The 25,184-nt window shown below is 37.7% G+C and overlaps 1 protein-coding gene across 2 annotated transcripts in view; it reads right to left on the bottom strand.

Moving 5' to 3' along the window:
• LOC306863943 (CD166 antigen homolog) overlaps nt 1-25,184 on the bottom strand; it is a 65,750-nt gene that overhangs the window by 9,155 nt on the left and 31,411 nt on the right. For both annotated transcript variants that reach the window (XM_079407554.1, XM_079407555.1), the window contains exons 2-10: nt 10,616-10,722; nt 10,230-10,449; nt 9,275-9,339; nt 6,062-6,149; nt 4,798-4,971; nt 3,239-3,363; nt 2,979-3,111; nt 660-772; nt 451-577 (exon numbers count right to left, since the gene is read on the bottom strand). In XM_079407554.1, the coding sequence (XP_079263680.1) occupies nt 451-577; nt 660-772; nt 2,979-3,111; nt 3,239-3,363; nt 4,798-4,971; nt 6,062-6,149; nt 9,275-9,339; nt 10,230-10,449; nt 10,616-10,722 (1,152 nt within the window). The remainder of the gene's footprint in view (nt 1-450; nt 578-659; nt 773-2,978; nt 3,112-3,238; nt 3,364-4,797; nt 4,972-6,061; nt 6,150-9,274; nt 9,340-10,229; nt 10,450-10,615; nt 10,723-25,184) is intronic.

The raw sequence follows: 25,184 nt of genomic DNA, 5'->3' as shown, positions 1-25,184 counted from the left end.
ATATTCACAAACACATACATTAATAGAATGTTACAAATACACTTAATAAATTATTTAAATGTAAGATTAATAAAAATGTTAAAATTAGTGCTGTCAAACGATTAATCACGCTTAATCACATCCAAAATATGTTCTTGTTTGCATAATATATGTGTGTATACTGTGCATATTAATTATGTATATATAAATACAAACACATGCATGTATATATTTAAGGAAAATGTTATGGTTATATATTAAATATATTTATATATAATATAAAATATGAATATAAATGTATATTCATGTAAATATTTTCAAAATATATACTGTGTGTGTATTTATATATACAAAATAAATATACACAGTACAGATACATATATTATGTAAACAAAAACTTTTATTTTGGATGCGATTTAATCGTTTGACAGCACAAGTTAAAATATTAAAAGTGTGTATAATAAGTCCTACCTTCCACAGTAAGCTCAAAGGACAAACTGCGTTTGATTCCTTCAATGGACACGTCACACACATAGAGGCCTGCATCACTATACGTCAACTTTGAGAAGTCGGGCAGTTTGTCTAGTTTACGGTTATCCTGGGGAAATCGAAAGAGTTGTTTGATTAGCATGACTACATGAACCTAACCCACATCTGTTAGATTCCCTGCAATCTCTTACCTTAGTCCATGTCACTTTTGCTTCAGTAGAGGCGTTCTTTTCCAACGACACAGTCAAGTTTTCACCGAGCTTCTTTAACACCTTGCCTGTAGGAGTGAGGCTTACATCCAGAACTGAAAAAGAAAGACAAAGTAAGGAGAGATGACAAGTGCGTATCAGTCCGCTGCAGGCTCCTTTTTTGTACACCTGTCCTAAAAATATTTCAACCACTGAAGATGCTGAAACGCATCACATTTCTTCGCCAACTCAGAACGCTAAGGCCCTCCTCGCACCCCCTTATTCTCGCCTGAGCAATTGTTTTCTATCCACACATGGACAGCTGAGATGCCACAAGCTTTGAAATCGCGCCACACAGACGCCGTGAAATACATTTGAGTCTCCAAACCGAAGCGTCACTAAATCCACATTATGGAGATCATCAGCCCTTTTTGAACCAAACAGACACACACACACTATCACCTCAATGAGAATTATAGAAAGGCCAGAGTGTTTGAGCTTATCAGCGAGCTGGAGACCGTAGCAGCCTCAAAAACTCCTAATTAAGCTGTCTGCCTGCTGTCCTGCCCCCTTAGCTAATCCTGCTGAAGATAGATTTGATTAACGTTTCACTCGTGCATTAATTCATACTATAAAGGAAGGAATTAATTGGAAAGGAAAAGTTTGGTGAACTCCGGCTGCTCATCTGTTCAATGGCTGAGTCAGTTTATTTAGGCATGACTCTACAGCAGCATTGGTGCAAATAACGGCTTGAGTTTGGTTGAGCTACTGTTGTTAGATATTACACTTTGCATCTTTTAAGCCCAAAAATCAAATAAAAGATGCTTAATGTTCTAAAGTGTACCTATAGCTGATGGGCCTGTGCTGTAATTTCCTGAAAGATTTATCAACAAAAATGTAGGTAATTTTTTATAAGGTATTACAAAAACTTGATAAAGGCTTGGTACAATTTTTTTTTTTACTTCCCTGGTGACTGACTTATTCATATTAATACATTCAAACAGAAAACTGGTAAAATGAAACTAAAATATATTGAATAGGTAATATTTTCCCCAGAAAATGCTTGTAATGTTTTTCAAGGCTAGAATTGTCAATGCATTTGCATTTATTCATCATCCATAAATGCAAACAGTATGCTAGCAGGTTAGATGGTAATTCGCAGCAGGCTGGCTAAAATGTGTGTGTCATTTAGTTGAGAATACATGTTTTGGATTTAAATTTATTACAGTTCATTGCCAAGAAGAAGAACACAAGCTACAGAACATTGTCAATGAACACAGGCTGGCTGTATTAGATGATTCTTTCAGCATAATACCGCACTAGATATAAATAAACATCGATGTACACATTAACCATGTTTTCGGAAAACACAACACTTTTTTTTTTTTTTTTCAATGGAGAAAGAATGTTTCGGTTGCCAGTTTAAGTAAATAATTATAAATACTATATTATATTATATTACTTTGATTAGTGGGGAGGGCATTAGAGGAATCTGAAAAAAAAATGCCTCTTGTACTATTTCTACCATATTTAAAGTGAGTCTTCGTCATGTGACCAAATGTTGAGATTATGACCAACAGAACTACAGAGATTACATTTTTCTCAATGGGGAAAGCATGCGTCGGTTGCCAGATTGAGTAAACAAATGATCCCACTGAGCAAAAATACTTCTACTTTTAAAGCTATTATTAGGGGAATTCGATCCCTTTAAACTTAAGCATTTTAAACGCTAATAGAGGCAGATATATTGAATGAAACATTTTCTGAATATTATATTATATTAATAAATGTTGCACTTGTTTACTGTTAAGAATTTAATGGGCAATTAAGATTAGTTGGAAATACCCCAAAATTTCTGAATAAATTCTATTCTATTCTATTCTATTCTATTTCATAAACCTTGAACTTGGGTATTATTGACACTTTGATGTCAGAAATATCAAAATGAAAAGTTTTTTTTAATGGATATTATACTATATCATATTATATATTACCTTGGGGCATTAGAGGAAATCTGAATAGGCATGCCTCTTGTACTATTTCTGTCAAAAAGTTTTTCTTCGAAAGTGATTCTTCGTCATGTGACCATATGTTGAGAAACTTGCAATTATGACCAAGAGATTGCAGAGAATGCATTTTGAAATCCAATTCTCTGTATTACCACCTGATTTTAAACAGATTTTTTTTCTCTTTTCAAAATCTCAAAAATATCTACTCATATCTGTCAAATGCTCCATCAGGTCTTTCTCTAGTGTGTAGATGCCCTTAGGGAGAGATGAGAGAGAGAGACAGAGAAATAGAGCGCATCGTTCATCCACTCACAGCTCACGGTGACAAACTGAGTGGACTCCATCACATCGTTGTCAAGCAGGGAACACTTGTAAATGCCACTGTCCACTCGGGTAACGCCAGTCAGAGTGTAGACATCCTTGTCTGTCACTGTGACCTTCTTGCCCTAGAGAGGGCGAGAGAGAGAGGGAGCCAGTGTAATTAACCTGTAGAGAAGGATACAGGGCAGACAGCAGGACCCTGGAGATGAAAGACCGGCATGGTTGCTGTGAACACAGCCAGTGATCTCTCACCTTAATGTTGAAGTTGAAGCTGGTAGGAGGGGGGTTTCCATCCGCCTGGCATTTCAGTGTCACATCATCACCTTCCCTAATGGGGCTCTGAGAAACAACCTGTAGACTCACCTTCTCAGTAGGGTCTTAAAGAGAAGAAAAGAGAAAACAAACATTAGAGAGAATAGAAGTGAGCCTGAGGAAGATGGCTGTCATTGCAGGGATTCAGTGTGACTTTCCATATCAACATGTAGCAAGCAACTAAAAAAACATTCTCTAAGACATCGTGCCATTCTGCAGACCCCAAGGGGCTAAAACGCCTTCATTTCCACAACCATTTGCAGTCTCTCATTCTCGCCCTCGTTTTCTCGCTCAGCAGCCACAGAGCATTTCACATCACATCTTCACCCTGAGGCACTGAACAAACCTCTCAGCATTCAGATAAGAGAGAGAGATGCTACAGCAGACTTGGTTACCGGCATTATGCCTGACAAAACCTAGAAAAAAACATCAAATTGAGCCTGGCTACCAGCTGAGACCTTCAATTCAAGGTTCAGGACTCATGAGATGGCTTCATGTACTAGGTGATGTACAGATACGCAGGCACCCGTTAACACGGATCCCTCAAACCAGCTGTAAAATCAAACAAATAAAGCATCAAAGTGCTAGGCACAGCATGTGTCACATCAAAACATTATCTCAGGAAGAGACAAAGCCCCAGCGCTTGACTACCAACCCAATCCCAATTCATTTTCATCTCTGGGCTAACATGGCAGATCCGCTCCTAGAGGGAGCTGGTTTGTATAAAAGTGGCCATGTAAAGTACAGTAACCTGAATCCGGTGGCGCAATAATAGACATTTTACCTGAAGAGAATTGAATGATATTAAAGGACTGGGTGCCATCAAATTATAAACAAGATGACATAAAATTCTGGCACATACTGATACTGTACGTAAATACCAAAACAAAAATAAACAACACGCAATTAAGCGCAAACGCAAGACTCTTATGCACGGATTCTGTTTAGACATATGAAAATAAAAATAATTGGCTCTTGGCTTATAAATGGCTTGTAATATTCCCATTTCTAAGTAAGTTTTGATAAAAACATTTGCAATTAATTTAAAAATAAGAATAATTATTAATAAAAAATATGATAAACTATTAAAAAATTTGGGATCAGTTTATTTATTTATGTGTTTGTTTTGTTATATATAGGAATAAATCACATTTTAAAATATATTAAAATAGAAAATCTATATTAGAAAGCAAAAATCTTTCACAATATTGTGTTTTTGGTGTATTTTGATCAAATAACTGCAGCCTTTGTGAACATAGAAGACTTATTTGTATAACACATTGCATAACGTTTTTTTTTTATTATTATTTTTCCTTTTTATTAGGATAGGACAATATATGAGACAGGAAAAGTGGAAAAGAGAGAGGGGGCACAGCATTGGAAAAGATCCTCGAACTCGGGATGCCCGAAGTGCAACGGCCGACTCCGTTAACTTTTTTCAATGATAGTGTCAGAAAAGTACTGTTTATTATGTACTTAGCTGCAATTAAGTTACTTACAATGAATTGGGAAGGTCTCGGCTTCTGAAACCTGGTCGGGGCCCATTACATGCTTTGCCGTGCAGGTGAATTGAGATTCTACATCCTCTTTCCTGGCTGTGTACTGCAGACGGGAAGAAGTACTGGACAGAAATGTGACTGGGTCCTTGGTGATAGTAGATGTAATAATGATCGCTGCAGTCACACACAGACACACATATAAACACATCAGTCATTAGAGCTGGCAAACGCAGAAACTGTCACACCTCGTCTACACTGGAAGTGCCTGAAACACGTAGTGACAGCTTGAGTCTGTCAACACTGTGAGAATGTTCACTACCACAAACCAATCAGCTGCGAGTTCCAGACTTCAGCAACAGTTAAAGGGGTAAGTTTCCTTTATTATTTTAGAATAACCAATCTGCATATACATATGGTTAGAATCTAGTCAGTCCAAGCTAAGAAAATGAAAATGTGTCAAATTCCATTGCAATCAGTTCATGCTTTTTGTAAATTAATGTTCTTTATTTCAGACAGACAGGGAAATAAGTGGCAGAAGTGGTTCTGCAGCATGCCAAAAACAAGTACCAGGTGTCTGTCAATTAAAACTGTGACATGCTTGCAGTGTAGACAGCTCCAATATGCTTACAATATGCGCAATATTTTGTTCTGTTGTGTTGCAACATGCTGCACACATCCAGTGTAGAAACACATCATTCATTGTAATAACTTGACAGAAATATTCTAGGAAACAAATGCCTTCTCCATTGCAGAAAAGTGATTTTAAGAAAACTTCTTCAAGAATTTAAACATACATAGTGCCGTCTGAAACTAAATTCATAACATTTTTTATGTTGGGATATGTTCGTTTCTTTACCATCAAAGGTTTGAACTCATTCAGGAGAGAACAACATGACTTCACTATAAAAAGTTAATTTAAATATTACCATTTGATGAATGTCATTGTCATTTAAAATGACAATTCAACATTTTTTTGTGATAAATACATAATGTAACAGGGAATTAAATCTCATAAATTACAGAGAAATGATCCTGTTTTGATTAAAATTAATGATTTATATTAATGTGATCGGTCTAGTGTGAATTGTAAAACTAACACACAATTTATTATGGCGCAATTTAAAATATTTCTCTGACTGGCTACAAACTGATATACACTTTTATAATTATTTTAATATATTTAGACTTACAAAGCCCTATATATCAGATTTTTGTGTTTAGTGCACTTGATTGAATGTTTTTCTTTTCTCTGATGTGGACTCACTCTTGCCGTCATCCACTAGGGGCTGGTTGTTCTTCATCCAGATGAGATCTGCTGGTGGGTTGGCATTCTCCACCACACATTCCCCCAACTAACACACACACACACACATACACAGAAAAAAACAGCACATCTGCTTTAGTCACTGTATCACAACCTCTCATCAGCATGAATTTGGATGAGGTTCACTCAAACACTTTCGGTTTCACCTGTCTTATGCATCTATTTGTAGACTCATGACACATAGTATCACATTAGATTGTTACATGTGTCATTTCCTTCAATACAATTAGCAAGTGACTTTGGGACTTTCCCTGTTGGTTCATGACCTAAGTATTCAAGGTACTGTTATCCCACTGCTGCTACACTTTTGGTGAGTAAGTCCCGGGGGGGGGGGGGGGGGGGGGATATATATATAATGACATCATCTGTTTGAGCTAAAGGTGGGGTTTTAACTCTACAGTTGTGATACAGGTCTTTCATTTCCTCACTTTCTTTCTCTCGCCCTTTTCCTTCTCTCTGGTTGAGTAAAAACGCCGCCAGAGGCCGAAGAGGCTCTGCATTAATAACACGCTGACAGGATCACATGCTGACGAGCTATCTGCCCCAGGATAGAGAGATCAGCAGAAAGAGAGAAGGGTAATAATGGCAGGAGAGCAGAGCAGACAGCAGGATGATGCATGAGTTCAGGTGTTCAGGGTGGCGTGAGAAATTCAAGATTTAGAGGAACCACGAACGAGGGAGAGATGGGGGTGGGGCAAATCGCCGTACCATGATTCCGATCTCCGATAACACACCGGACCCTCCTCGGGAGCCGGACCATGATACATCACCTCTCAAGCACAGAGTGCTGCCTGAAGCCTGTAGCTTCCACTGAGCTGTTGAATAGAGCAGCTGTGACTAAGCACTTTCTTTCCTGGACTCTCTGGGGGATTCACTAAGAATGAAATCCGCCTGCTAATAGCATCATTTATTTATACATGCTTTCTGCATTGTTTTAGCACCCAATTTAACCATTTATTTTAAAAGAAACAGTTTTAGTAATTTTGAGGAAGAAAAGTAATTGGAAAAAAGAAAATGCAATTCCATTGCTAAATCATGAGAAAAAAAATCAATTCAAACTATTCTTGCAAAACATTAGCATTATTTATATACTGTTATTATAGTATTTATTATTCTTTAGAATTAGCTTTTATTTTGAAATTTCCAGTTTTCTTTTTAATTTTAGTTTGTTTTAGTAGTTAAGTGCAGTTGTCATTTTTTTTTAGCTATAATTTTTTTAATTCCATTTTTTATTTTATTAGTTCAATTTAAACTTTTCATTTAATTGTCAATTTTTTTCATCTTTTCATCTAATTCAGTTTTTCATCTAATATTTATTTTATTTTAGCTTTATTTAGCTTTCTATTCTAGCTTTAATTTGGCAAAATGTTATTTTACACTATTTTGCACTACACGGATACGTCTTCTACGTTTGTTTATGCTTTGATTTGAACGAAAACAACGCATCCGTGTGGTGTGGCTGACACAGAACAGCGTACGCAGTTTGTGTGCAGTGGATACTCTCCAAAATGGTGCTACGCTACACAGAGGAGACGAATCGTTAAATACAGTCATTATTTTTGTTTTTATTATCGCTTCATAAATTTACGGTTGAACCTCTGATGTCACATGGATTATTTTACCGATCTCCTTGGTACGTTTCCAGATGTTGATCAGGTTAATTACATTGCTGTATGGGAGGGTCAGAGAGCTGTCAGAAAGCATCAAAATACCTTAATTTGTGTTCCGAAGACGAACAAAGCCTTTCCGGGTTTGGAACGAAATGGCGGTAAGTGATTAATGACAAAATATTCATTTTGGGGTAGAGTAACCCTTTAAATCAGTAAGCCATTAGTTCAGGACTCATATGAGTCAATTGTTTTAGACAATCAAAAACACAGTGTAATGAGTTATTTTCAGCAGCTTTTTCTGAGAACCAGTTTATAAAAGTCATTCGAGTGCAAAACAAACTTTGCAACATGACAACTACAGTCTGATTACCAAATGAATGATATCTTATGAGCTGGCTCTTCTAGTGAGATGTTTAGTCAAAAACATGCTAAAAACCCCCCAAAAAGAACAGGCTCATAACAGTCATTAGTTGAAGAAACGGACTACTGTAGTCATATGGTATGTTTCGGATTCACATGATTTTCTGTGGCTGTACAGAACCGCTACATCTCTGCAATCCGGACTTCAGAATTCATACTTTAAATCCCAAAACATTTGAAAGAACCAGTTCTGATCAGCAATATGACTCTCCTTCACCTGTCAATAATAACTGCTGCGATGATCACTGAAAAATGTACACAAACCTCTCAATACAATCCATTTACAGCCTGAAATGCGGCACACCTATTTAAATGTACTCACCCCTCTCTTTCTAATTTTCTCTTTCCAGAGACCTTCAGTCACCCTGCATTTCAACGGTATTAAATGTTCTATATTCAGAGTAGGTGCTCTTTCTTCCATGCCCTTCCCCTTTCTCTGTCTAAGTAAGTCTCGGCACTTTGAACACGACAGACCTCGGTGGGTGGCCACGGAAAAAAAGACCCATAAGGCTGTGTACACAACCCCAGCCTTCCCCACCCCACACCTCCGCCTCAGCCAGACTCTAAGATCCCAGCACCTCTGAACTACATTAAAAAGACAGCGCGATAGAGGTAGGAAATGAAAAATAACGACCCCCAGCTCCATTTACAAACTCCAGTCATAAGGACTGCGTGGGAAGCCTTGTATGTGCTCCAAGTAGTTCAAATCAAAGCTCCTTCCTGTTCTCATACAACCGAATAATATTACAGCCATCCTGCTTTTGAGATGCAAACTTTAGACAACATAAAAGTGGTTGTTTCCTGTGTAGCCGTGGGTGACAATCGCTCGAGCACTGCCTAAATCAGGTGTGTACGCCCGACAGACGCATTCGCTGATGTCCGTATCATTAGTGCTGTCTTTGAGCCACCTCTGACTGTGATAACAGCAGGTGTGTGTCAATGTTGAAACAACTGGAGAGGCATACTGGGTAATGAAAACAAAGGCATAGGGTTTGATCCGGCACATTGTTAGTACACTGGCTGGTTTGTGTACTGGAGCAAACACTGGATACAGGAGACAACAACAGCAGCAGCAGCTGAAGCTCTGGGTCTTAAAGGGAAGAGCATAAAGAATGTGACTCACCTGCGTCAGTTTGCCATTTTCCAGTTCTTTCGCATTGTTTTTGATTACAGGGGCTGATGGTTTTTCTAAAATAAGAGATAAGACATCAAAAAGTATGTAGGTATGTTTGATAAAGCATATCAGCATACATACAGCAGTATAAAGTATGAATGCTGTTGACAAAATGCTTCTATGCATAGAATGTGGGTAGTTAGATTTGAGTTTTCTTGGACATTTCATTTCTATGGATTCTACCAAGAAAATGAAAGTACATATTTTATATATATTTAAAATGTTTTAGTATATATGCTAAGTTTATACATGTATAAAGTGCTTGAACTGTCAACTATCCAGACCACCTACAGTACTTTGTTTGCAAAAATATCCATTATAGTTACAACCTGAGTACACTGTGACTAATACTGTATCCTAAAATGCAATGCCCTCCACTTGGCCCTCCTATTCCAGTGTGATGAATACACTCATTTTTGATTGGACAAAAGTTCAAATTATTATTTTTTTGACAACACTGGATTACAACTGCATTTACCTCCTAAATGATAACTGTATGCCACTCACTGAATTTAATGTTTTACAAGTTATAAAACGTGCAAAAGTAAAAAAAATAAATATATATATAATATACATACATACAGTATTTACTGCTTAGTATGCACAATCCATTCCCGAGCACAGTCAGTCTTTCTGATCTGTGGTGGAACACTGTGCACAATATCAATATCCTTTCTCTGGTATCCATCTAAAAGTATGCAACTAGATCAAGGCTACAAAAGTGGATCACCCATATTATTCTCTCCCTTATCTGACATCTCTACACCCCCTTTCCAGTCCAATTTGAGATCTGACGCTTACATTCGGTTTCATCATAGACTGAAGCTGTGCTTGATTTTTCCTATTCTCCTCTCTGATTTGCTCCTATTTATTAATCTGCTGTGCGTGTTTTATTAATACTCACTGTGAACTTTCACTTCCACAGAGTATTCCTCTAAGTTGGTTAAAGACACCACCATGCAGGTGAAAATTCTCTGGTCGGCCAGTGAGCCTTGGGCGATCAGGAGGCTGGAGTTGGCGGCGATGCTAACTCTACTTTTGTAGCCATCCGTGGCGGATACGGTGGCCTCATCTTTCTGAGCCTGCTTCACGAGAAGATCGCCGGGAGAGCCGTCATCTTTCACCTGAACGAGATAACAGGGCCGTTAGCAAACCGACAAACACACATTTAGCACCTATAACGATTAAATTAGAAATCAATATGAGGATGAGAGTAGCTGTATAGTGCTTGGTTACCCAGACTGGCTAGCAGGGTAGAGTAACAGCCCAGATGCTCAGAGAAACACTCACGTATTTCCATTTGGTGAAAATAAGGCCATCTGGCTTGTTAGTTCCATTGTTGCATGGCACTTCAATGGTCTCACCGTACAGACCTATAACTGTACCCCCACAGCTCCCTGGAAAATACAAGACAAGAACATCCTGTTTTAGATGGCGGGTTGGTATCAAACAGAGCGGCTGTGAAGCATCGACAGAAATTACTGTCAAATGCGACACGCGCATGTACACAAACATCAGGGCATTATCTCGACTCCGAAACAGAGCAACAACAAATGGGAGGGAGGAAAGGCAGCTGAAGTCTTGTTTTGATTATTCCCAAGATGTGCATGTTATGCATCTTAATTTTAAATTAGACGTGTTCGCAGATTCGGAAAGCACAAAAGGCACGACTCAACGCAACAGCCCCAAAGAATTATGTTCATGCAGCGGTTTTTCAACACATAACCGGTCTGGAATTCTCTCATGGGAAGTGCACGCTTTCGCAATTGTCTGTGCGTTAGCGTGTGCGTTTAGGCACGGAATGAAATGACAGACGTGGAAGTTGAATATTGTCATCTGAAATGATAGATTGCACTGCATCATTCTGTTGCTGACACGACAGTGCTGTTTGTCACTTGTGCAGACGAACGCCGTAAACATCCTACTGTCTTGCGCAGATTAAGCGCTGACAATCAGCAACAGTCGATCATAGATTGGAGCAAAGAAACGGTTGGCATTGTGAAACGAGATGGTGTGTTTGCACAATAACAGTTTGAATGGTGTATGAATTGATTTTTCAGAATGTTGAGCAAAACTTAGTACATTAGGTTGCAGGGCCTTTTATTAATGCCTGGTGAGGTTGTCATGGCCCCATGTTCAGTGGCACAATGGATTTAGGTAAAGTAGTATAGGGGGGTTGAAAGGTCAGGGCTGAAGGGACTTCAAGGTCTGCCCACTTCCATCAGCGCTCCATCTCTAAGAGAGACTAATCAAAGAGTCTGAACAACGAAGGTTCAAATTCTGGTTAACCCGAAGATAAGAGCTGCAGGCAACCGCTCTTCCGCACGCAGTCAGCCTTGCCTCCAGGGCAATCGTTCCCCATTTTCGCAACTTTTCATTGTGATAGCAGTTTTAATATTGACCGAGTGGCTGCACTGCAGAGGAAAAGAGCTGATAAGCAGAAACAACATCAGTGATATAGATGCAAGCTAGAAAACACATACATAACAATTCAGCAGAATAGGTAATTTTGAACAACTGAATATGGACTAATCTGCACAGAAACTACATTTCACAGTGCTTTCCAATCTGCCTCTAGATACAGCAATACTGGCATTATACAAGCAATCAATATGCACACAATGGCCGATGTGTTGGCTAAAGTAATATTTCCTCCAAAAAATGTTTTTCCAAACCTGTGGGCTGGCTATTATTTTTTCTGTTGAACACAAAATGAGAATTTTATTGCTTATTTTTTCCACCACAGAGTAAAAAATTACACAGGTAATTGTGGCAAGTTGAAAATAAGAATATAAAGTGCCATATAAAGCAGAAATTGTAAAATGTAATTGTGATAAAGTGTCATTGTACAATATAAAGTTGTGTGAAATATAAAACTGCAATTTCACAGTATAAAGTGTGGAATAAAGTTGCAAACGTGCAATATAAAGTCTCATTGTGAGATAAAAAGTTGCAATTATATAATATAAAATGACATACAATTATATAATATGTAGCCTCATTATGCAATATAAAGTTACAATCATGCAATACAGTCACATTGTACAATATAAATTTGCAATTGTGAAAAAAAGTTGCAGTTGTCAGATATAAAGTTGCAATTTTACATTAAACAGCTAGTATCATGCAATATAAAGTCACATTGTATATAATAAATTCATAAACGTGAGATAAATAGTCTCATTATACGAAATAAAGCTGCAATTGAGATTAAAGTTTGTAATTGTGAGATAAAAAGTTGCAGTTTATCTTACGAAGTCCCATATGATACAAAATCGCAATTATAAATCACAGGTGCGTTAAATTTGTTTTTTTTTGGTCTCTGACGCAGAAACAGGCTTTCATACTTTTTTTTTGCCCTTTTTGAGGCTTGACAAGACATCTTTGCTATTAACTTAATGGAAAATTACTACTTCAAAATTCCCCTTTTGTGTTCAAAGGGAAACCCCCCCCCAGCATAAGGGTTTGAAAAGAAGTGAGGTTGAGTAAATAATGACAGAATATTAATTTTTGGTTGAACTATTCCTTTAATATGGCATAGCAGTCTGGCACTCTCAACAGGTTCTGATAAATGACACTTTTTTTTGCTAAAAGCTCTGAGCTAATAATAAATCCTGTGGAAGAACTGAGAGGATGACAGCCAAAAAGGACAGGTGTGGACAGCAATGTGTACATAGAGGGTTCTAAATGCGTCTAAAGACTACTGATTGTTTGGACAGCACACAGGACCTGTGCTAAAATACACCAGGAGCACACAGACACATGATACCAGCACAGGTTGGATAGCACCATGGCAACAGGCAATCTGCTGGAAGATCCTGACAGTAAATAAAGTCAAGAAAAGAGGGAGATGTAGATAGGAAAGGTTTTGTCTAATCCTGAAACCTGTCAAAACATGATTGCACGGCTGAAAGAAACCGCTTAAACTAGCCAAAACTGGTTTGCTGGTGTAAGCTGGTCTCTCAACCTGGTCAGGGTGGTCTGATTTGATGGATTTGCTAGGCCGAAGGCAGCTAAAACCAGCTAAGACCATCAAACTAGCTTTAGCTAGATTAAACTTTTTTTCTTCAGCCAAATAGGTCATATTTCACCTCATTGTAGCTGCTACAATGGTTTTGAAAGTGGAAAAGTGGCTCAAGAAAGATGTCAAATCACATAGGATGTGGAACTCAAGTCTACAGCAGTGGAAGGTAAGGCTGTTTAATTTGAGCATTTCAGCTATGCAGCTTAGATGCACTGTGTTTGTTCAGGTTGTTATGTTCATGTTTTAAGTTGATTGTGATGGAGTCTTTAGCTGGATATTATAATCTTGCAACCATCTAGGTAAATGTGCTGTTGATTGTTATGTATGCATACTGCAATCATGTTAATGCAATGAATTTTCAGTTAGAAAGTGAGTCAGTTTCTGAGAGGGCCTGGGCATTTCATTCAGTGTGAAAAAAAGGAATCTGGTTAACAGACAGCATGTGTTAAAATACTTACTGTTTCTATTTTAGTTTGCAATAGAAATAAAATTTACCGTGGCTTTAGTTTTGGATAGAAGAATCATCCTGGATATTGAGAAATGTAATAAAATATTTAACATAGCGGTATTATTTATTGTGGGCTTTTAAGTTTGTGTCAATGTATAGACCTACTTTTAAAAAAACAAGAACAAATTTAAGAACTGCAGACCAGACAATAATGCTAAACTAAGAACTCAGTGCATTTGGAAGTAAGGTCAGAACAGCATGAGATACTACATAAAAACATTTGCAAAACGTAACTTAAATCATTCAAATGCATGAGGCATTCAAATGCTAAAATGTGTCAAAAAGACTCATGTCTCCGCATAATGAGGGAAATGTGTTAAAGTATGAACATTAAGAGACCGAGCATCAGAGACCAGAGCTATTTGAAGTGAAATCAGACAGAACACATCTGACGGATTACAGTTTCTGAACTTCAGAAATGTCTCACAACCGGTTGCCACCTTATTTAAACAACCTGTGATGACCACATCTATTTGTTCACTGTTAGATCAAGCTGGGTTCCCACAGTCATGGAAAACCTGGAAACTCCAGGGAATTTTAAAAGCATGATTTCCAGATCTGCAAAAGTCATGGGAATTAAATTAATATTAAAACAAAATGTCATTTTTTTTCTTATTTATGCTGAATGATAAAATATTTTAATGGCTATAAATTGCTTTTATAAAATACACAAATAAATGTATTTTATAAAATACATTATTGTAATTTAAAAAACAGTTTTCTATATAATTTATTCCGGTGAAGCAAAGCTGAATTTTCAGCATCATTACGCCAGTCTTCAGTGTCACATGATCCTTCAGAAATCATTCTAATAAGCTGATTTACAGTCAATGTTGTGCTTCTTAATATTTTAATATTAATACTTTTTTTCAGGATTATTTGATAAATATAAAGTTAAAAGAACAGTGTTTATTCAAAATAGAAATGTTTCCAATTTACTATTCAAAAGTTTAGGGTCAGTAATTTGTTTTCTTTTTTTTAAAGAAATTAATACTTTTATTCAGCAAGGATGTTAAGTGATAAAAAGTGATAAAGACTTTTATTATTAATATTGTTAGAAAAGATTTCTATCTAAAAATGTTAAGCAGCATAATAGTTTCAACACTAAGAAATAGTATATTAGAATTATTTCTGAAGGATCGTGTGACACTGAAGCCTGGAGTAGGCTAATGGCTGATGAAAATTCAGCACTGCATCACAGAAATAAATAATGTTTTAAAGTATATTAAATTATGAAACCAAAATTATAGAAATTGCAATATTTTTTTTTCTGTATTTTTGATCAAATAAATACAGCTTTGATAAGCTAGTGCTGTGCAGTGCCTATATAAAATAATATTTTTAGAAAAGTCATAGAAACTCATTGGTTAAAAGGAGTGGAAACCCAGTATCACACAGATTTAGCGACAGCAGGGCGAACAAAACCAAACCAAACCAACAAGGAGAAAGCCTCAAAGCTGAGCGATTGGACTTCAAATCAGAACTCTCTGCAGGAAAACGATTTCATCCCAACACATGTCTCACTGGGACATTGGGCCATTGAAAGAATAAGTTAAACTCTTCAAAAACATTTCCTATTTTGCAGAATACAATGTTGCTGAGATAATATTGAAGACCTGAAGTTATTTGAACTCACATAAATGCATATGCACGGGCAATCCCGACGTAAACAAAACCTAATACTTGTTTATAGTATTTGGTGCGGACAAAAAAAAGCCTTTTCTGTGTGTTTTTATTCAAAGAGAATAAGCTTTGGCCAGAGCAAGTGCTTTGGAGCGGGAGGGATGATTCACGGTGTCTGAAGTGCTTTTATTGTGCTCACCAAACTAATAGTGCTAATATTCCCTGAGCATTCGTACTGTCCTCAGGGTCAACTTGCTCCCACTGGGTAATTTAACAGCAGAATTTAGCTTTATTCCTGGCAATGTTATTCAGATGTTTTGTTCTCTGTGCTTTTGTTAAAAGAAATTCTGCCAAATAAATGTCATTTTCATTCCCATGGTGAACAAGAGGCCTTCTGCTTCAGTCTAAAGAGATCTGACAAGAGAAAACCATTCACTGCTAACAATGTATTGCTTTGTTCTTTATTATTTGATGTTTACTTGAATTAAATAATGAATTAAATTACAATATGATCAGTCGGTAATCATATTCATGTTACAGCAGATGATTGGCCGATATTAAGATATATATTATTTTGTCTAAATATACTAAAAATAACGTCAACATTTTTAAAATCGTTTTAAATGCTACAAGTGAATTTAGGTATTGCGAGTAACCAATAACTCTAATATTAGACATGGTACCAATATACCTGCATTAGTTGATGAGAAAATACAGTAAATATAGTATTATTGTGAAATACGATTATATATTAAAATAACTGTTTTCAATTTTATTTGATTCTGTTGTACTGTTTTAAAATATCATTTATTCCTATGATGGCAATGCTTTTTTCAGGATTATTTGATGAGTAGAAAGTTAAAAAGAACAGCAGATATTTGAAATGGAAATCTTTTGTAACATTATGAAAGTCTTCACTCTAACTTTTGATTCATTTAATGTGTCCTTGCTGAATTCAAGTGATAATATCTTTAAAAAATCTTGCTGACTCCAAACTTCTCAACAGTAATGTACAGCATTTATACCTTTTAAATATACATTATATAGCATTATATTAAATATAGCATTTATACCTAAGGTCAAATATGTCCATTAGCATTAGTTTTTTGTGTCGGAGTTGATTATTGTGAAATTTCACTGGCATTAACTACACAAATTCTGGTATTGTGACAACGCTAATTATCTCAGACCGCCGATCTCGGCTCTAGATCTTGACAGCTGGAATACTCCGCACTCTCCAGTTCCTCTAAATCAGCTCCATGGATTCCGAAACCCCTCACAGAGAGCAGCAATGCTAGGAGAGAGGGAGGTAAAAGAACTGGCACTGGGGAAATCAATGCCTTCTCTGCTTCGCTCTGCATCCTGCGATTCATCAAACGGCGCCTGCCGTGCCCATGATCAAACCCAAACATATTAGCAGCTAAACACGAGAGCAGATTGAAGGAGCTTCTCACAAGCACTCAGTGTTTATCTTACTCTGCTTGCGCTCAAACAGACCGTCGAAAGAGCTTTTGGCACCACCTCATACCTTCAACATTCTCCTTAATTTAAAACCTGCTGGGCATAAAGCCACGTTGAATATGACTCCACGGTTCCACCGTTCTCTGCCAACCGTCAGAATGCGTTGACGTCAGATATGCTTCTGCGATTCTATAATGTCCTATAAATCTAGAGCTTTTCGCTACAGTTCTTCAGCCTGTCTAGAGAGACCTTGGTTGACTTCATGCTGGCGAAAGATCAGAGCATGGTAAACTGGTAATGATCACATGCACCTGAATTTGGCAACCACCGATTTTTCAACACGCACTCCGAAACAACACACACTCACCCAAATAGGCAAGTGCATTTTGGTCCATTTGAGAAATGTAGTGTTTAGTTGTATATCTGTCCAATATTAAGGGGGTTCGGAGATGGAGCTGTATTTTTAATTGTTGGTTTATGAACAGATGTGTCAGATCATATATTTAAAGAAATGTTGTGTTTTTTTAGTTTGAGTACGTTGAATTTTAATATTTGTATATTGCGCACTATGTAAACACACTCTATGTTGAATACCGTTGCTGCTTTGACTGAAAATTACAGCAAAAATGACTTCCCAAGGATTTTGTTCTTACCATTGTTGCTGTGGCTCTCACTTGGGGGTTGTTAGATATCATTTTCTTTTCTTTTTATCTTTTTTTTTTTAATTTCCCCCTTGGCAGCAATGTGTAAAACTTTAAAAACACTATACAACTGAATTTAATTAAGAGTCTTATTCTGGGTTAAGCTGACTGTTTCAATGTGCGATGCCAGTTGCCACCCTTCTCAAACACTTGGACTGCAAGGTACCTTCCAAAATGCCACCCTAATAATTCAGAAACTTAAAAATGACAGCCCATTTTGTACGTTTGCATATGGTATCTGGACCCCCCCCCCCCGCCCCCGCCCAAAGCATGTAAAACACTTTAGGAAAAATCAAGTCACAAAATTAATGCGTTTTCATTATTGATCCTTGTAATTTCACTCAAGCACTCTGGATCTCCTGCCCATCTCTTCTAATTACTGCTGTATTAGCAGTAAAATACCAATCGAAATGTATCTGGAGGCATAAACCTGGAATGCTGTGCCTCCACCTGTGGGAAAAGGTAAAACTGTGCTGAGTTAACACTTTCGTAATGATTGATTCTGACTTTTGATCATTTGAAAAGAAAGACCCACTGCAATGCAGTAGATTTTGTATGCTACAACACTGCCAACTTTTTGTTTAAATTGATCCACCGTAGGTTTTACTAACATCAAACTTTGTTTCAGAACATCAGATATTCACATATTAAAGTAGCTTTTGTTCAATAATGATGTGCATTTAATGTAAAAGTAATGTTGTTTGCTGTAAGGTTTTGAGGCACCCCTAGGGAAGTATTTTCAGCAGTTCCTAATCTATAAAAACCTGCAGGAAGGTGCTATTGTGGTGTTTTGCTGCCAGCCCTGGACTCTAATTGATTTAAGGCCTGTCTAATTAAAGGAAAGTGAATGAAATGCATCCAGACCAGTGATTTGATGGAATTAATGAAGCTCCGACTAAAGCCAGTAATTGCTTGGAATTCCATTAGGCGTGGATTCCCTCAGACGCACCAGCTGCAAACATGCGGGACATGTGCTTTTGTACAGAATCACCCGGCGTGGCTGCTGGGTATTGACTCCCTGTTAGCTTGAATGATACCTGGATCCACACTGCCTAAATCTGCTTTATGCCTTAAGAACTAGACACACTGCTAGAACAAAGTCTTACTATACACATACAGTATACACACACAGGCAAAATTATATTTGCAGAAATCATGCTTCATTGTGCATGCGTGACGATTGGTCTAAGCATAAATTTAGGCAATGAAGACATAATATGCACAGCATATAATCCAATATAATGCAACATAATAACCATCTGCTGCATATAATTATGCTAACCTGCAGACATACAACTCTCAACGAAAAAAATACCCTTTTTAAACATATAAAGAAGAGAGAAGTGGAGTAGGGATGTAGGGACAAGCTCAGTGATCTGAATGTAAAGAAGAATGTAATTAACATCAGTATACTCCTAAAGTCTCATTAAGTGTGAGAGAGGCACATTACTACACATGGAGACACGTGAGAGAGACCAAAAGGTAGTCCGCAGGTTTGACCTGAAGCTCGAATACATATTTTATTACTGATCCCTCATTATAAACAGCCTCCACAGCCAGACATAACAAACCTACAGCAAACCCAACCCCACTTCTAGAAGAAAAATTACAATTTAAGAAGTTCTGCAGAAAGTTCATGATTGAGAATTCAGTGCCTATAGCGTGTTGAGCCTGATCTAGCAGCTAAGGGCCTCTGAGCACCAGCACTAATAAAACAGTGTTTGCATTGGCAAGGTGCTTTCATCTCTTCTAATGTTAGTCTGTTCATCTTCTAAATCAAATATTTCTGCCTGCCCAGAGCCATGGATCCACATGAAAGTTATGGTGGTATTAGCTGACAGAAGAATCCACGTTTGTTTTTTCAGGCAGGTAAACATTATCCAGAGGAAAAATCACACAGTAATAGCAAATCTTTGTGATTTGATCGACATTCCGCTACATCATTTTTGCCCCGGAATATTTAGGACTTATATAAAAAAAAAAATAAAAAAAATAAAAAAAAAATTATATATATATATAATTTTTTTTTTGGTGCCAAAATACTATCTTCCTAATTGGCTGATATCTTTACCATAATATTTCCTGATTAATTAGTCTGGCTGATTTTTTTTAGCCCATCACTAATCAGGTCTTGCTGAAGAAAAGTCACACCGCTTGGTGCTCTGCACCCTTATTAAATACAGTACCCTAATCAGAAAGGTACCCCGTCCCTCTGTAAACCATATGCCCATCAATAGAAAGCACCAGTCCAGGTTCGCGCTACCATCGGTCTCATCAGCAATTCGAAGTTTGTTCAGTTTAATTGAAGTATTTGTCCAGTGCATCTGCACACCCCCCAAAAAAAGAGTCATTGCCAAATCAATGGTCACCCATCTAACAAGTAAAAAAAGCAGATAATTACCACTTTACTTTGACTGGAAACATGCTTTTGTCTGTTTTTTCTTTCTTTTTTTTAACCTCATTCCTCACTATTTTGTTAAGCTAGCCATTATTCTATCTCTAAAATGGCATTAAGCAGCAGTGCTCTTTGTTGTCAATGGTACACTGACAGCAATGGTCATGCATAAAGCAGCTGGTTTAGCGAGCTGTGTCAGGAGAGTGTTAGCATTAGATAGGCGTGGATGCAATCATCTTTCTGATGGGCGACAGCAATTGCAGTGCAGGGAAAGAGCATTGTCAAAGGGGCTATTTGTTCAACTCCCTTTACTCTCTCATCCTCTTTCCCACTTCCCTTTTAATGTCTGGACTTCAACTAGGATCCGTCGGCCCTGCAGACTGCAGTTCAGGTACAGAGATGTTTGAACTGAGATGAACTGAGAGTATCTCTCAACAAATTAGCCATATGATATTAGCTACTGTGATGATTCCCCTGCTGGAAAATCCATCCATGGTGGATAGCAAATCCATGGTAACTATGATGTGAAATATGGTAGAAATACTGTATATTTCTAGCCGTTCCAATCTTGGACCAAACACCAGCTTGCACAGCTAAAGACTGCATAAGAACAGATAAAAACCAGTACTAAGTTACCAGCTTAAACTATATTTTCCAGAAAGAGTGTTTTGCATGGTTTCTAGAGAGTTCTGAATGGTTGCAATGAAACAAGTATGCATTCATTGTAACCCTTTTTCACCTTGTGAAGGCTTTCTAGAATTGGTTCATGTTGGTTAGTGCTGGTTTACCTGTCTTTCCTTCTGGTGAAACTGGTTGATCATGGGACTGGTTAAGCTAGTTGAGAAGAATGGTGGCAACAGCAGCAAACCTGCAATATCTTTTCAGCAGGGCATAGCTCTGTGACTTTCCTCTGAGAAATTAGCAAATATTTGCTCTGAGGACCAAAGCAAAGCTCCGTTCAGGATCAGGGCCAGTTCTCTGGAAGCAGTAGATGTGTGTTTGATTATGCTCCAATAAATTTGCAACCCCATAAGAGTTGAATCGACCACCACACAGTGCCTCTGTGTACTGCTGTTTTCATAAGACATATGGAAAAACACACGTTCAAGGATCACGGCACACAGCGATAAATGGCCTTCCTCCACGACTAGCGCAAGACGGCCGTTAATGACATTTGCTGAGGAGAAACATCACATACAGCGGACTAATAAACACCATCTAAAACAACTTCATCCCGTACTGACTAGAGGAAATCTGCTTTTGGCAGAGATGCATCCATACTATTAACTTGTCTCAGATATTTCAACAAGCCCTTCCATTAGCGGCTAAACCATCACGCTGTCAACATAATACCTCTCGTTTCTGACTAACCACATTAAATAATAATGAGGGAAGTGGGGAGAGAGATTAAGACTCTGATGGGCTTCCTGTGGAAGGAGACACTCTAATAGCAATGTACAACTATGCACTAAAAGAGTTCTCGTCCATCACGCCATGTCTGAACATTGGGCGAGAAAGTAAGCGATCGGTTAATGAGCTGATCCAGAGAAGTTTGCAGACCGCAGTCTGGCCAAGAACGAGAACAACCCACTCGTGATGCAAATGCGAACTGGGGATCAATGCTCTTCGCCCACTGAATCTGGTCCCCAGTGCTGTTAACAAGCAAGAAGTAATTGATTAAGACAGCCGGCACACGCAGAGTAATGAAGCACACAAACACACGCCGACGTGACTACGTGCTCAGAAGCGAACAGTAGATATGACGCAAGTGTGTGGCTCAGTCAAGGGCAGTGTCTTTATTAGGGAAGTCTTCATTACACCTCAGGCAGGCGAAGAAATCAGAGCATCTTTTTTTCCATCCTGCTCCTTGTAGTGGGCCTCTGGTGGTGAATGCAGACTAATTGACCCATCCATGGCCCAGGCTTTCAGGAGCGGACGGGCATAGAGCCTGGAGTGCTGAAATAATTGACTTGATGAAATGAAGAGCAGAAACTCTCAGAGGATAGCTGCCTCATCCATGCACAACCTCTGTCTCTCTCTCTTCTCTCTCTCAAGATTCAAGAGATTCAAGATTTTTTTATTTGTCACATACACAATTATACAGAGTATAACCAGCAGTGAAATGTAAGTCAGGTCCGCTCCAAGGACAGTGTAATTATATAGAATACAAAACACTGAATGTACATAAATATTAAGAAAAAGAAAAGTAGAAAAAAATGAAATAAAAATAAAATAAAAGATAAAAAATATAAATATAAATATAAATGTGCAGGTCAGTATGCTGTTGACTTAAATAGTAGTATAAGAGGAATGTGCAAAAGAATGTGCAAAAAAGTTGTACAGGGTATTTAAATAGCAGCAATACGAGGTAGAAAAAATTATGAATAACTTATTGATGTAGTGATATTTACATGGTCGTGAGATGTTATGACACAGAGTTAGAGTTTAGGAGCTTGATGGCCTGGGGGAAGAAGCTCCTCCTAAGTCTCTCAGTTTTTGCCATCAGGCTACGGAAGCGCAGAAAAGTTCTCACAGAACAGAAAAGTTCTCACTCGACATTACAGCAGTGTCCGGGACCGAGGGCGTTAGCCATGTTTCAGACAAACAAAGGATGTTACAGTCCCTTATGTCCCGTTGGAAACTAATCCTGGCTCTAAGATCGTCCATCTTATTCTTGGATTGGATATTTGTGGAATTTTGAGTTTTCATGAGCTATATGCCAAATATCATCAATATTAAAACAATAAAAGGCTTGAACTACTTCAGTTGTGTTGTAATGAATCTAAAATATATGAAAGTCTAATGTTTATCAGTACATTACAGAAAATAATTAACTTTATCACAATATGCTAATTTTTTGAGAAGGACCTGTACTTTGTGATTTAGTGTAGTTGGGTTCACATATAAATGACTCTTATGAGCCAAACTTGTTTTAGGGAATCAAAAACATACAGCACAATTAGTGTGGTTCACCACCAAATGAATCATAATCTGATTTAAAGCAGTCTGAAACACTACCACTGTTTGTTTACAGAGGTTGCAGAGAGAGATTTTTTTTCATATGTACACTAAATGAATCAGAAATCGAAATCAAAAGCTTGTGAAATCGAATCAGGACTCGTAAAACTGGGAATTGCACCATGCTAATTGCGTTCAACAGATTTTTGTTGTCAATGTCATACGACTTACATAATTCTTTAGTGAATGGGGCAGCAAAATAATGCATGCATACAAATAAATAGAAGTAATAGTGAACGTAGTTGTTCTACGTGCATTCCCCGAGCGTGCTGTTCTCACCTTTAACGCTACACTGTGCAGGCAGACTTACTCAACAACCCACTTAAACAAATGCAAGCCCTGCAGAGGACCATGGAGACCTGCGTGTGTCTGACCAGACCTCTTATAATAGACATCAGTATGCACTGTAGTGTAGGTCGAGAGTTTGAGACTGGAACAAGAATACGTGTTGCTATTATTAAGGCAGGGGCTTCTTTTGCGAGTATGCTGCTTATTTTCTTGGCACACAGACATAGCCTGAGGCATTGAGGTGAGGTAAGGATATGGCCCTTTGTCAGTGCATTGCAAGGACACTTTTCATAACTATGTTAATTTTTAACTGCTGGTAGAAGTGTCTGTTGCTTCCAAACATTCCAGGATGGTTACACGGTTAAACGTGGTATGCTACACGATAGGGCTTGTAACACCATGGGCGTCTATTGGACTGAATCTCACAAAACCCGCCAAAAACATTCAGAGGTATTTATTATAGGTACATATTTCAATCCAATATCAATATAAGGAAAATAAACATTTTTATTTAATAATCATATGATATGCCAATTAATAAAAGTAATAACAAGAAGCCCCCAAATGACAATAATTTAATTATTTAATTATTAAATACTGAATAGGTATTACAAATAGTAGGAGCTTGTCAGGGGAGGCAAATAAGGCACGGTGAAATTTTGAAAAGGAAAATGAGAAAAGAGCAATTAACTAATTAAAATTATCATTTATTAATTTCATATCTTCGTAATGTGGATTTTTTTGGTCACCAATGTAAACCATAAAATATTACTGAAGTCCAAACCCTGGCGATGTACCAATGTTTTTTATGCCTCCTCTATTTTAAAACCCATCAGCCATCACTGATTACAAAATGGATACATTTTGACTTCAGGCTTCTTTTTTTGTAATCATATATGTCCAAACACATTAAGTGTTTTTCCATTATTCATAAGTAATCATACTTAAATTAACCTGTAAAATTAACAGCTTTATCATCATCATACTTTTATATGTTTGCAAATTTCTATGTAAAAGTTTCATTGTAATTCATGCACGTTTTACTGTCTTACAGTAATGAATCACCACTGAGAAGAATCTGTGAAAGATTACAAAATGCATTACAGTAATAAACATTTTGGAAGAAAGTGTGGCCATACATGCAGCTTTAGTTTGCTTTTCAGCCATTTTTTCTTTGCTCTTTGATTTTATTTTTGGGATATAATGTGACCTGGATACGACTATAACAGCTGATATGTATTGGCAATGGGAAGAGACAAAGAAAAAGACACACAGACAGAGACCGTTCATCTCTATGCACAGCTTGTGCTTCACTGAACAGGTGGCAGAGAGTGTGAGGTACAGGACATGGATGTGAAAGGGCGAGAAACACACTATAATTGCCCTAACCACGTTAGACTCGGTTTCTCAATAGCACTGCCAGCAACACATGCCCGAAAGGCTTTATCTGGCAGGAAAGACGCAACTTCTGCCTCATTCAATTAACCAAACAGACTTACTCAATTCAAGTAGATTACAGAATTTCTATAGGAAAACCTTGAGGGCTGTATCACAGGGCAAATTGAGCAAACTGGACCAAATGACTATTACAGGAGTCAATGTGATTTCTGAGAATTATGAGTATGGTGATAACATTCACTTGTGCAACTTTGGGCACCAGACTCTAGAGAGCCACTCCCATGCAGAAAGAAATCAATGCAAACATTTTTCAGTCATGCTGCCTTGGGTATCAGGTCTGGGTTGGGACAGATGTGGTCGTGTGGGGGAAGAAAGGAGAAGAATATGTCGAGCTGGAATTAAGGGTTGTTTCTGTTCATTGGGCACACAGAGAAAAGAGGAGA

This window comes from Barbus barbus, assembly GCF_936440315.1.
Source record: "Barbus barbus genome assembly, chromosome: 45".
Classification (NCBI taxonomy): Eukaryota; Metazoa; Chordata; class Actinopteri; order Cypriniformes; family Cyprinidae; genus Barbus; species Barbus barbus.
Note: the sequence above shows the minus strand (reverse complement) of the source record. Positions and strands in the feature narration are given on the sequence as shown.